At 36.6% G+C, this 13,668-nt stretch overlaps 1 protein-coding gene and 1 pseudogene across 2 annotated transcripts; one reads left to right on the plus strand and one right to left on the minus strand.

Annotated features, from left to right (window-relative positions):
• Positions 1-276: 276 nt before the first annotated feature.
• On the plus strand, positions 277-11,635 carry DPY30 (dpy-30 histone methyltransferase complex regulatory subunit). Of its 2 annotated transcripts, none has more exons than XM_030858009.2 (5): positions 277-358; positions 596-667; positions 753-800; positions 9,134-9,276; positions 11,291-11,635. In XM_030858009.2, exons 2-5 carry the CDS (start codon positions 632-634, stop codon positions 11,361-11,363), a joined length of 300 nt encoding a protein of 99 aa, XP_030713869.1. In that variant the 5' UTR covers positions 277-358; positions 596-631; the 3' UTR covers positions 11,364-11,635. The 2 variants fall into 2 exon arrangements, with proteins under 2 accessions (XP_030713869.1, XP_030713868.1); XM_030858008.2 differs by having other exon boundaries at positions 289-496.
• LOC115854147 (transmembrane protein 33 pseudogene) lies at positions 4,202-4,943 on the minus strand (annotated as a pseudogene).
• Positions 11,636-13,668: the final 2,033 nt, after the last annotated feature.

The following is a 13,668-nucleotide window of genomic DNA, read 5'->3' on the forward strand; positions in this document are numbered from 1 at the left end:
CGGTTCCGCGAAGAGCTTCGGCAGATTTCAGGTAGCACGGAGGGCTGGCCAGGCCGAACCTCTGCCGGCTGGCCTAGTCACTGGGTCTGCAGCTGGAGTGGCGCCTGCTCTGGGTAGGCAGGTCGAGGAACGAGTCTTTGGCAGACCCCGAGGCCACAACTTCCCCAGGTCACTTCTTACCGCAAAGAGTGTCGTAGTAGAATCAGGGCCGGTCTGGATCCCTCCCAGCCCGGCCCCCGCTGGCAGTTCTGCGCAGGCGCGGCAGTCGTGCGACATCCGTCACTTACGGCGGAAGTGGTTTGTGCTGGGAGTTGGTGGCGCGGTGCAGGGCTCTTAGGAACGAACGGCTTGGGCGCGGGTAATCAGCTCCCTTTCCCCTTTTCTCTACCTCTTCTAGGTTCTTGGGAGTACGGCGGAGCTTCCGGACCTGATGCGGGCGCCCGGTCGTGGACTGTCCCACCCTGTTCCTCTACTGCTCGGGGTGCTCCGCGCCCAGGTGGGGGTGAGGGGCGGGGTCGCGGCTGGGCTGGACTCCATCCTGGTGTCTTCGTCTTGAAATCTCCCGGGTAACTCACGGTTTTTCTTGTTTTCCAAGACTGGTATCCGGGGACTGTGACTTGCAGGGTCCACCATGGAACCAGAGCAGATGCTGGAGGGACAGACGCAGGTACCAGAAAGCCCTGGATTCAGGGTGGTGGTGTGAAGCAAGGAAGAGTGGCTGATGTTTCTGTGACCGGTGTTTTGTTTTCTAGGTTGCAGAAAATCCCCACTCTGAGTACGGTCTCACAGACAACGTCGAGGTAACTTGCCCAGTTCCTATGCCGTATCTTTGCGTCTCTTATGAACTGGAGAAAACTTGGGTTTCATTTTTACTAGGTTGCTTTGCACAAGGGAAAACTTTATCGTCACGAACGAAATAGTATCAAATTATGGGAAACTTGTTTTATTAGCGGTACTAATACTTCGTGGTATGCAGACGTACACATCAGCTGAGCCGAGAGGTTGAATTTTGAAAATTATATAGAGAAACAAACATACATTACTGATGGAGACTCAGAATACTTTTGCTTGGTGGCTACTAATGCTCTGTTGGGATACTGCATTGGAAAAACTGCACATGACAATTAAGAAGCCCATTGTATTTGTAGCAGAATAGTGTGCTGGTGAAGTCAACATTTAGTAAATGTTGATATCTTTGCAGAGTTCAGTAGTAGGTGCCATTGGAAGCTATAACAGGTAGTAGACACTGTTTTTGCCTTACATGGTTGAGTCTGAATTCAGAGAGTACATGTGAAAAAATGTGCAAAAGAAGGTATACTTTTATAGAGCTTTTTCATACAGGTACTACGAAGTTGCTGTCTAAAAGAAGTTACTTTGTAAATGAATGAATAAATGCTGGAACAGTTGAATTAACCAGAGCTAGGTGGGATTGGTTAGGAAAACAGAGAGTTCCTGGAAGAGATGTGGGTGTTTTACGAGGTGGGTGGGGAGACATCATCAATAATTAAGTTTGGATAAATGAGGGCAGGAGCATTTCCAAGCAGAGTAATAATAGTAATAGCTGCTAATATTAGTCCTTTTACTATGTGCCAGGCACACTCCTAAGTAACTTCCATGTATTTTCAGTCTTGCAAGGCTCAGGGAATTTGAGTAACTTGTCTAAGATCACTAGGAAGTAAGTGGAGAGCTGTGTGTTAAACCTAAGCAGGCTGACATTTTTGAGGTGGAATTAAATTGTATTGCTGATCTTGACCAACTACTAGAGTTCCCTGGCATGTGGAGTGACTACTCTCTGCCTATAAAATTGCTAGGAATGTTTGTTGGTTGGATTATCAGGGTTAAGAAAATCTGAGTCTTTTCATAATGCAGTTTTTAATTGAACTGCTGTGCTGAATCAGGTGAAGATACTTTATGCCACTTATCATTTAAGAGATTTCTTTTTAGGCATCAGCAGTCTTCTTGATGGTGCTTGTGTATGGAGGCAGAGCCATAATACAGTAGAGCAGTGATACCAAATGCTTTGTTTTTCAAACCCTCAGACCAATTTCCATGGTAAAGTGAGAAAAAAAATAAGGAGAGTGGAGTGAGTACTGATGATACATTATTTGGTGATTGGTTTTCTTCCATAATTTTAAAATGCCTGTTCTTTTATGAGTTATGGTGATAGTAAAATAATAATTATGCTTGTTTGTAAGTTTTTACTTGGTAAAATAGAGTTAACAACCCTATGTTAGTCCCTTCATTCACTGTATTATTTTATTTTTAATTTACTTGTTTGTGATATCTCAGAGTCTGGAAACCACTACTCTACAGCTGCTGCTGCTGCTTTTTGTCTTAGAATTCCATTTTATGTCCATTATTGACTTACAGTTTTTTTAGGTTGTTGCTTTAGGACTTATCGGACGGAAGTTTAACTTCCCACAATTTACCTTCAAGTGGTATCATATCTTTTCATGTATGGTATAAGGACCTTATAACAGTATCCTTCCATTTTCTCTCTCCTTGCCTTTATACTATTGTTATCATATATTATATTTATACATATGTTATAAACCCTGCAATTGATTATTTTTATTTAAAAAGTCAATTATCCTTTTTATTTTATTAAATTTTTTTATTGTTTACTTAACATTATAGTTACTTTATTGCTCTAGAAAATTTAGTTTTTAAAACTATCAGATTACATACATAGTGATAATGAGACTACCCCCCCAACAATCAACTGTATATTATGAGGCTTCTCTAACTTGGTAGATAACTATTACAAAATTACAAAAATAGCTGGTTACAGTTGAGCTATCAAGTAGGTATCACATTTCTGTAGATTGAAAAGTTGAATAAAAAGAAAACTGATGTTACTGATAAGTCGCTGAGTGTATCTGAGAAATCCAAGCTACATGCACACAGAAAAAAACTGGTTACAAAAACCATTACGTTACTCTGTATTAACATTTTGCAATGTTTTAAACATTTCCAATCATGCAACAATAATAAAGATCAGAATGAATTTTATAAAGGAGTTGATGGAAGCTCAACAAACGTATTTAACATATTATACAACTAAAATCACATCGTAACACATCCAGTTCTCCCAAATTTATCTATGCATTACAGCATTGAAATGCACACTATTTCCTCCACAACTCCTCCTCTGGCCCCATTTCTATTCAATAACGTTATCTATATAAACCTTTCTGTTTAATCTTTTAAATCAGATTTGATGGGTAAGTATGTATAGTCTTCAGTATTTCAGAACAGATACCAAGTTTAGTCACATGCTCAGTCTTCAGTTACATTCCTTTCAGAAAGCATCTGAACTGCTGCAATTGTCTATGAAAATTCAAGCCTAAGAAACCGAGAAAACTGGCAGTCAAGAATCTGATCTAAGTAATTGTGTAAACTACAATAATACTAAAACCTATGTGTGCACATTTCTAGAAGAAGGATTTCCTATTTGAGAAATGTTACTCAATGGGTCTCTGAAAGGAAAACTGTCTGACTACTGCTCTTTGATGTAAAACGCTTAGGTGACCACAAGTATTTAACCCAATTGGCTAACAGTCTTACAGTTGGGCCTTTTAAAATATTCAAAGCCACAGAAGTAATTATGAAAATAAAATTTTGGAAGATCATAGCATAAGATACATATAGAATTCCTATTATAATGGTACATCCAAAATAAATCTGTCCTAACAAAGCAGCACAAAATCAATTTAAAAACAATTTGAAATTAAATAGTGGGAAGTGTTTTTGTTAAAATCATCAACCAAAATTACTGAATGGCAAAAGAATACTGTCTCAAAATATACTGAATTTACATGTTAATATTACCATAATGAACTCATGCCAGATATAAATTCAAGTTACTAATTAGATGAAAACGAATTTTAGAGCTATTTTTACAAGAGAAATAAACGTACTTCATGATAAAGGCACAGCAGCGTCTAAAGAATTTTTGGTACATTTATCACAAGATTTAAATTTCCTTAACTATTAACAACACATTACAATAAAGTTTCTCAGAAAGTGTTTAAAAGGCTTGATTTAACATGCCAGGAAAATGATTATTTTTCTTTTGAGATGCATTTATGTAAATTATGTAAATTGCAGTGAGGTCAGTTTTACACCTGGAATTAACCATTCCTAGCAGAAGTACCAGCAGCTAACAGTGCTTATTTATATTACACATAACTTAGCTGGATGTTAAACTATGCAACTGTTGGTGCCAGTCTGCTTATAAAGACAATGCTCTGGAGACGAAGTCTTCTCACAAACAGTGGGCAAGCAGGTTTCATTATTAGATGTTTAACAACAATCCTCTGTTCATTAAACAAGGTCCAATAATATGGATTTCTTCTAGAGGAGTATCGAACAGTAAGCAATCTATGGTATATAAAAGGCTGGAGCAAACTTCCTTGACCCCTAAAAAGCATTAAAACTGTAGCAGGCATCAAGAATATTTCATGACAAGCAATGAATTTCAGAATATTCTGTTGATTAGCGCTGAATTTATACGAGAGGTCTCAGCAGAGGTAAACTATTTGCACCCTTTGCATCAAGGCACCTTTTTCGTGTATGTGGCAGTATGAAGCGAAGAAAATAACAAGACTGGGAAATACTCATTGTAACGGGGTAGGAATTGAGAAAGATGAGTGAACAGAACAGGTAGTGACACCTGTCCTCTAACAAAGCCTGGGCCAGGAATGCTCTGCTTAACTGGAAGTGTAGTAAGCTTTGGTGCAGCCTCAGAGCACTAGCCAGAGCATTTGCCAGCAAAGCACGTTGGTAAAAGCTTGCTACTTCATGCAACCCAAGAAGAGGCAGAACAAAGAGCAGTAAACTATGAACAAGCGAGAAAGCAACATTGCCGTGGCCAGTTTATTGGCCGTGATGAATTGCATTGCGCCCGCCTCTTGGGGGCCGTTCGGGGCCGTGTCCACCATGGGGGGCTTATTACACACGCGTCTGGGAGGCTGTCCGGCACACCCGAGAGCACAGCTGGGTTTCTAGAAAGGCCAGAGTGAAGGCGGAGCTGCGGAGCAAGGCCCAAGACGGCCGACCTAACGCCGCCGGCTCCAGGTTATTGCTGAACCCGGAAGTGCTCCCTTGACTTCCGTCCAATTATCTTTTTAAAAGAGATTTGAACAGTACGAGAAAGGAGCGTTTCACGTTTAGCCGTGTAATTGTCATTTCTGGGTTCTCCATTCTTTTGTGTAGATCCAGCTGGTATCATTTCCCATCCTCCTGAAGGGCTTTCTTTAACATTTCTTGTAGTGGAGGTTGGCTGGGAAGGAATTCTTTAAGGTTCTGAATGTCTGAAAAGGTAATTATTTTGCCTTTGCTTTTGAGGTATTTTTGCTGAGTATTTGCTCCACTGTCTTCTGGCTGACATTGTTTCTGCTGAAAAGTCTGCTATCATTCCTATCTTTGCTCCTCTGTAGTTAACGTCTTCTCTTTGTGCTTTTAAGATTTTTTACTGGTTTTAAATAATTTGATTATAATGTGTCTTGGCGTAATTTTTTTTTAATGTTTCTTGTGCTTAGGATTCATTGAGTTTCTTGGATCTTTGGGTTTAGAGTTTTCATTAAATTTGAAAAAATTTCAGCCATTATTTCTTCAAATATTTTCAAGTATTTGTTAGCTTAATTTACTAATTCTTTCCTTAGTCTTCTTGAACATATGGAATATATTATAATAACTGGTTTAATGGCATTGCCTATGCTATCTGTATCATTTCTGTGTCTGTTTCTGTGAATTGGTTTTTCTCTTCATTATGGGTAATTTTTTCTACTTCTTTGCCTCTCTGGTAATTTTTATTGGAGGCTGGGCATCATGAATGTTACCTTGTTGGGTACTGGTTATTTCTGTATTATTTCATATACTCTTGGGCTTTGTTCTAGGACTTGGTTAGGTTACTTGGAAACAATTTGATCTTTTGAGGTTTGCCTTTAAGCTTTTTTAGGTGGGACCAGACCAACCTTTAGTTTAGACTTAATTTCTTCCTCTTGTGAATTCTACCCAGTGCTTCATGTGTTATGAGGTTTTCCCATCCTGGGTCACAGGAACATGAACTACTCCTGGCCTGTGTGAGCTCCAGGGTTTGTGCCTCCTGCTTCCTCCAAGTGGTTTTTTCTTCTGGCCTTGAGTAGTTCCCTCACACATTTTGTAAAACATTTTGTAAAACATTGCAAAATGTTAATACAGAGTAACGTAATGGTTTTTGTAACCAGTTTTTTTTCTGTGTGCATGTAGCTTGGATTTCTCAGATACACTCAGCGACTTATCAGTAACATCAGTTTTCTTTTTATTCAACTTTTCAATCTACAGAAATGTGATACCTACTTGATAGCTCAACTGTAACCAGCTATTTTTGTAATTTTGTAATAGTTATCTACCAAGTTAGAGAAGCCTCATAATATACAGTTGATTGTTGGGGGGGGTAGTCTCATTATCACTATGTATGTAATCTGATAGTTTTAAAAACTAAATTTTCTAGAGCAATAAAGTAACTATAATGTTAAGTAAACAATAAAAAATTTTTAATAAAATAAAAAAGATAATTGACTTTTTAAAGAAAAATAAAAATCAATTGCAGGGTTTGTAACATATGTAGAAATATAAGATAACAATAGTATAAAGGCAAGGAGAGAGGAAATGGAAGGATACTGTTATAAGGTTCTTATACCATACATGAAAAGAGGGGACTACTCAAGGCCAGAAGAAAAAACCACTTGGAAGAAGAGTTCCCTCACACTCATGCTCTGATAAATACTCACTTGAAAACTGGAAGGCAATCTCTTAGTCTCTTTCTATGCAACTCTCTCCTCTCTGTGAAAGTTTCCTTTTCAGTACTCTTCTCTGCAAGTTCTAGTTCTCTTGGTCTCCCTGAATTTTCAACTCTGTCTTCTCAACTTAGGGAGACTTCAGGGCTCTGCTTGGGGTCCTTCTCCCTGGGTTTTGTTGTATAAGTTCTCTAGGCAGGATGCAGTAAGCTGGGGCAATCATAGGATTCACCTAATTTTTTCCCATTTTTGTGATCATTGTTCTACACTCTTAAAAGCTTAATCTGTGTGTGTGTGTGTTTGTGGTTGGATATACATTTGACCCTAGAACAACCCAGGTTTGAACTGCATGGGTCCACTTAAAAGTGGATTTTTTTTCAGTAGTAAGTACTGTAGTACTACACGATTTCCAGTTGCTTGAATCCACGGATATGGAACTGTAGATACAGAACCACAGATATGGAGGAACAGCCTGTATAAAGGGCCAACTGTAAGTTATAAGTGGATTTTTGGCTGGGCAGAGGGTCATGTTGTTCAGGCATCAACTGTATATTTTTTAGATTAATTTAGGATTTTGACTTTACTGAAAGTAAGCATAGCAATTGGCACATAGTGGATAATCAGTAAATGTTTAAATGAAATAAATGAGAGGATTTGGTCAAGGAGCTTATTATAGGATCTATCAGAGTTGCTTAGGCATTGCTGTTTCTTTTTCTTTCTTTTTTTTAAAAATTAATTTATTTGGCTGTGTTGGGTCTTCATTTCTGTGAGAGGGCTTTCTCTAGTTGTGGCGAGCGGGGGCCACTCTTCATCGCGGTGTGCGGGCCTCTCACTATCGTGGCCTCTCTTGTTGTGGAGCACAAGCTCCAGACGTGCAGGCTCCGTAGTTGTGGCTCATGGGCCTAGTTGCTCCGTGGCATGTGGGATCTTCCCAGACCAGGGCTCGAACCTGTGTCCCCTGCATTGGCAGGCAGATTCTCAACCACTGCGCCACCAGGGAAGGCCCATTGCTGTTTCTTAATGAAGGTATTGGGATGTCATGTAATTGACTAGTTTTTATCATATATGGGTATTTGTTGAAATTTACTGGTGAACTATAAGTTTCTTAATTCATGGGCAAATGAAATAACTGTTTCATACATTAAATAAGTATAGGTAATTATTTTTATTAAGTCCAAAAATTAGATTGAAAAATCACAAGCAAAACTAGACAAGTTACCTGACATAGTTCTGGCAAGTGTTTTTGGAAAGCAAGGTATGTATGTTGTAGTTATATGCTTAAAGTTTTTTCTCAGTTTTTACAAAATAAAATTTTCTTTAAAAAAATTAAGTGTAGAATTTTTTTGTTTGTAATCGTTGACTATCCAGTTCTAGTATGATTGGAACAAATTTCATTTAAATGAAAGTGCTCTTAATAGTGTTTTGTCTTTGAGATAGCCACTTATTTCTAAATTTCTGAAATGACAGATTTTCAGAAGAAGGCAAAGTTTTCCAGTAAAGTAGTTTTTGATGCTCTGGATGTCAGGTGAATTTATATGAAAGGCCCAGATTTTGGGGGGTTCTTAGACGGAGGAAGTGTAAGTCATCATTTCCGAAACATCATTTAAATATCACATTAATGATCTTTCCCATATTAGTCATTTCTTCTATTTTTTGGCTAATTTTACTTTATATTTTTTCTTAAATTTACTCATTTTTAAAAAATCATAGATGCATTTGTTTAGAAAAGAAACAAATGGAAAAGCATTCTCATTGCTGTAGAGGGTAACCGTAAAAATGAAAACAATGAGTACAAAACAGTGGTAATAAATTTTAGCTAGATTCTGTTGCCAGTTGAAGTCTCTAAGCTGAAGCCTGCTCTCTGTTAAGAAGGGAGTTTAGCAAGTGTTACAGAAGTGTTAAAGACATGTTAGTGCCAAACTGAGACATTGTCCTTGATATTATCTGTGATAAAAGAATTGAAACAGGACTAGTTTTCTCACTGTGATTCAGTGTTACTTAGTGTCATGTCCAGATTTTTTGAAGCACATTGTAAGAAGGTGTATTCTCATGAAGAAAAGAAAAGGGACTTGTATTTATTCCTAAAAAGGCAGAAAGAAAGAGAGAAAGTAAGTGTAGGATCTGGAGATACGACATTAAAAGAATGAGATATTATGGTGCCTTCAGAAAATGCTTGAATGAAATTTAGAAATGGGTCTGATTTTATTTTGGCAGAAAGATTTGCAGTTCAATCAGCTTTCTAGTCATTGATTTACATTTTCTATTAGTTTTATATTTCCATTAATTTTGGTTTAGCACTCAAAATAATCTAGTTATTTTTAAATATTCATGCATTTTTTTGAATTCACTAGAGGATAGTAGAAAATGAGAAAATTAATGCAGAAAAGTCATCAAAACAGAAAGTGGATCTCCAGTCTTTGCCAACTCGTGCCTATCTGGATCAGACAGTTGTGCCTATCTTATTACAAGGACTTGCTGTGCTTGCAAAGGAAAGGTAAGATAATAGTGTCTGCAAATGGAGTTACCAGAAAAAGCAAAATAAAAACTTCCCTAGTTGAAATATCATGAGTTATGTATAGTTATTTTTTTACTATATAAGGAATTTATAGATACTGAAGTTTTTTAAAAACAAGTCAGCCATAATCTCAATTAAGACACTTATTTTTCTACTAGTCTTAGATCATATGCATATTTGTAATCATGGTATACATGTAATTTTATATCTCCTTTTTACTTAAAATTATAAGATAAAACTTCTTCCATATCTTTACAGAGCCTTCATGATTATAAATGAAATTATAGTATCACAGTTAACTTAGCCTTTTTCTTGTTGTTGACCATTTAGGACCAATTTCCTTTGTTATTATTGATCACCAGGTAGTTTATCTGTTTTTATACCCTTTTACTTTTGTTTAATTACTTTATGATAAATACCCAAGAATTGGTTTGCTATTTCAAATGACATGACTATTTTTATAGTGTTTGACACATAATATCATATTTCTGTCCAAAAGTTTATCCTTAAAATTCTTCAGGTGTCATCATAGCCTCAAGTGCATGTGTGTTATAAACTTTTTTTGCCAAGTTTTTTAAATTTACATTTCTTTGTTAGCACAATTACAGTTTTTCTCTTTGCTGTACATGTTTTCTGTACAAAAGTTCTTTTTGTATAAGTGAATCCAATAAGAAAATTTTGTTGTAAGTTACATTAGTCAACATTTATTGGGTGTAAATTATGTTTTTCTCAAAGACTAATAATGAACACTGTAGTAAACTGACATAACTTGATAAGGAACTTGATGGAACATATCTGAGTTATTTAGAATAGGTGTATTACTTAGTTTTATTTTTTAATTAATTTATTTTTATTACTTAGTGTTAAGTTAAAAAATTAAATGAATAAACAATAAGTATTTGTTTTGGATTGTTATATTTATAAAATAGGATTTATTTTTGACTGCAAGATATGTCTTGGCTCTACTACTGACAATTAAAATATGGGCATCTTTTATGCATTTTTGTTCTTTCTCTAAAGAAGGCCAATATATCAGAAATTCTAAATATTACTTTAAATGCTAGAAGAAAAGAATTTGAAGAAGTTTTACGGTAACATTCTATTAGTAAATACAGTTTTTAAGTAAGCATTCTAGCAAAATAATTCATCAAATTAACTGTAAATATTATGTAACAAGTATTGTCTCTGTCTAGTTAGTTCAAAAGGTTGTTTAAAGTGCTAGGAGAATGTTTTGAGATAATTGTAAATCAATTCTAAATATGCCTTTTTTTTTTAAAAAAAATATGCCTTTTTATAGTAGGGTTTAAGGTAGATGTTTCCCCCAACTTTTCATCTTTGGACCTGTTTTATCAGCAAAAGCAACATATGTAAAAGTGATAAATATGAAATAACACCTCTTTATTTTATTAAAATTTTTTTTCCAGTTTTGAGAAAAAATTTACATACGTCACTATATAAGTTTAAGGTATACAGCATAATGGTTTGATTTACATATGTTGTGAAATGATTACCACACAGGTTTAGTTAACATCCATGATCTCATATATACATATATACAATATATACATATACAATAAAAAGGAAAAAAAGAAAAAAATTTTCTTCTTGTGATGAGAACTCTTAGGATCTACTCTTTTGACAACTTTCCTGTATATCATACAGCAGTGTCAGCTATAGTCGTCATGTCGTACTTTATACCCCTAGTACTTAGAACTGGAATTTTGTACCACCTTCCTCCAACAACCCCTCTCTCTCACCTTTTAATTTTAAAATATGTTTAAGGGACTTCCCTGGCGGTCCAGTGGTTAAGACTCCGTGCTTCCACTGCAGGGGACACAGGTTTGATCCCTGGTGGGGGAACTAAGATGCCACATGCTGCACGGTGTGGCCAAAAAAACAGAAAAAAAAAGATGTTTTCATTATGGGACAATACATTTAAATTAACACGTCTCGAATATAAATTTCTAAATTTTGGATTTCTTTTCCCTTACAGACCACCAAATCCCATTGAATTTCTAGCATCCTATCTTTTAAAAAACAAGGCACAGTTTGAAGATCGAAACTGACTTATTGGGAAGAACAGAAAAATTTGGTTTCCACTGTAGATTTACATGATTAAGAGGCAACTTTAATTGCCATGATTCCCCCCCCCCCCCATTTTGGAAGTATAAGAATCATCAGGACAGCAGAACTTATTTTGGAGTTGCAGAAGAAGACATATCTCCCTTATTGATTTAATCACATACTTATTTAATGAGTGTATTCTGTGCAGTTTTTTCTCAGATTGTCTTTAACTTTGTTTTTAAAATGACCTTCAAAATAAACTGTTAAAACATCATTATCTTACAGTAGTGTTTGTTCTATATGACAAATATTTTATGTGGTTCAGTTGTTTTCATGTATTACTTATTCCTTGTGTCTTAGAATGCTGCAGAGTTTTACAACAGTGTGAAAATACACCAGAGTCAAGTAGAATATAAAAAAATCTCAGCCAGTTTTTCTAGCGTTGTTCCTGGACCTCTTGGAGGGTAGGATTTGGACATCTTCAATTTTTAACAAACATCACCAGTGATTCTAATGCACAATAAATTGGTTTTTTTCACAATAAATTTTGGAGTGCTGTTAAGCATTGCAGAGGGTGTACAATATCCTTCAATGCTATCAACCTTTATGGTATTAATATAATAATAGCTATCATTTATTGCAGTTCTACTATGTGTCAGGCACAGAACTATTTTATTTGTTATCTCTGATGTAGCAATTCTGCAAAGTAGATGTTGTTATTCCCATTTTGCAGATGAGGAAACAGATTTGGAGAGGTTAAGCGACTTGCTCAAGACCACACTGCTGGTAAGTGCTTGAACGGGCATTCAAACCCAGTTCTACCAATGTGCTGCTGACAGCTAAGTGAGAAGTACTTGTACTAGTTAACATATTGCTTCTTTTCGCAATAAAACACACCAGCTAGTCCTTTTTTTTGGGTCTGCTCACTTTGTCCTGTATGAAGAAATTCAGATAATGCACTAGCTCAGAAAAGAGAAAATTGAAGAGAGCCAGGAAGGATAAACATTCGGTGGAGCAGTGGTTTCTCAGCTGGGAGTGATTTTGTCCCCCCTTTCCCCAAGGGACATTTGGCGATGTCCAGAAGCATTTTGGTTGTCAAAACTGGAGTAAGGTGGGATTCTACTGGCATCTAGTGGGTAATGGCCAGTGATGCTGCTAAATATCTTAACTATGCGCAGGACAGCCTGGGTGCCCCACCCATGTCCAAGAATCATCCAGCTCAAAATGTTAGTAGAGCTAAGGTTGAGAAACCCTGCTTTGGAAGCATATATTAAAGACATGTCTCCAAGCTAAACATGTGAAGGCAAAGTTAGAAATTTAATGCTGATGAGGTGTGTCTTATAGTTCTCTTTAATATAGGAAAAACATTTCAGTAGGAGTGACACTTTTGGGGAGGTGATATGATGGTTTTGATATACATCTGCAGATCTATAGGTTTGAATAGGAAAAACCTGGAAATATTGAGCTCTCAATATTTATGCTTATGTAGTAGTTTTCTTAACTATTAATTTCATTAAATTTATTTTGGTGATTTGACTAACTCATAAGTTAATCTGTCTATGTCTTTTAATGATATTTTAATATTCGAGTAAGTACTAACTGGGTAGTCTTTTTTTTTTTTTTTGCGGTACGTGGGCCTCTCCCGTTGCGGTGCACAGGCTCCGGACGCTCAGGATCAGTGGCCATGGCTCACGGGCCTAGCCGCTCCGCGGCACGTGAGATCTTCCCGGACCGGGGCACGAACCCGTGTCCCCTGCATCGGCAGGCGAACTCTCAACCACTGCGCCACCAGGGAAGCCCTAACTGGGTAGTCTTTTATTAAAGCATCAATAATTTTATCTTCTTAACAGTTCTTCATCAGCGATTCACATCAGAGCCACTTGTGGAACTTTTCATATATAAATATATATAAAAATATATTAAAAATATATAAATTATATCTCTCTGTGTTATATATCTCTTTTATACATCTATATATCGATGCGTACCTGGATCCTGGAGAGCCTGATTCAACTGGGATAGAGCCTGGACTTCTGAATTTGACAAAAACTCTAAGGCATTCTGATACCACCTTTGGTTAATGACCACTTAGAAGTAATTCAGTACTCTGCCTAACGCTGCATGGCTTCCAGTGTTCTAATGAATTATCTTCAAGATAGGGCTTAAATTAATCGTAAAATCGATACTTTTTTCTGTAAGGGCTGAGAATAGGCATGTCTTGCTGGCAGTGCACATCCTACTTAGCACTTAACCATATGCCAGGCACCATGCTAAATACTTTACATGAATTGTCATTTAACCTCAAAA

This window comes from Globicephala melas, chromosome 12 (assembly GCF_963455315.2).
Source record: "Globicephala melas chromosome 12, mGloMel1.2, whole genome shotgun sequence".
NCBI classification, from domain to species: domain Eukaryota; kingdom Metazoa; phylum Chordata; class Mammalia; order Artiodactyla; family Delphinidae; genus Globicephala; species Globicephala melas.

Bases quoted from the DNA above. Each gene is read 5' to 3' on its own strand.
- DPY30 (XM_030858009.2), top strand. From the start codon at position 632: ATGGAACCAGAGCAGATGCTGGAGGGACAGACGCAG. The intron at 801-9,133 runs GTAACTTGCCCA...TGAATTCACTAG, and splicing joins GTCTCACAGACAACGTCGAG to AGGATAGTAGAAAATGAGAA. The intron at 9,277-11,290 runs GTAAGATAATAG...TTTCCCTTACAG, and splicing joins GCTGTGCTTGCAAAGGAAAG to ACCACCAAATCCCATTGAAT.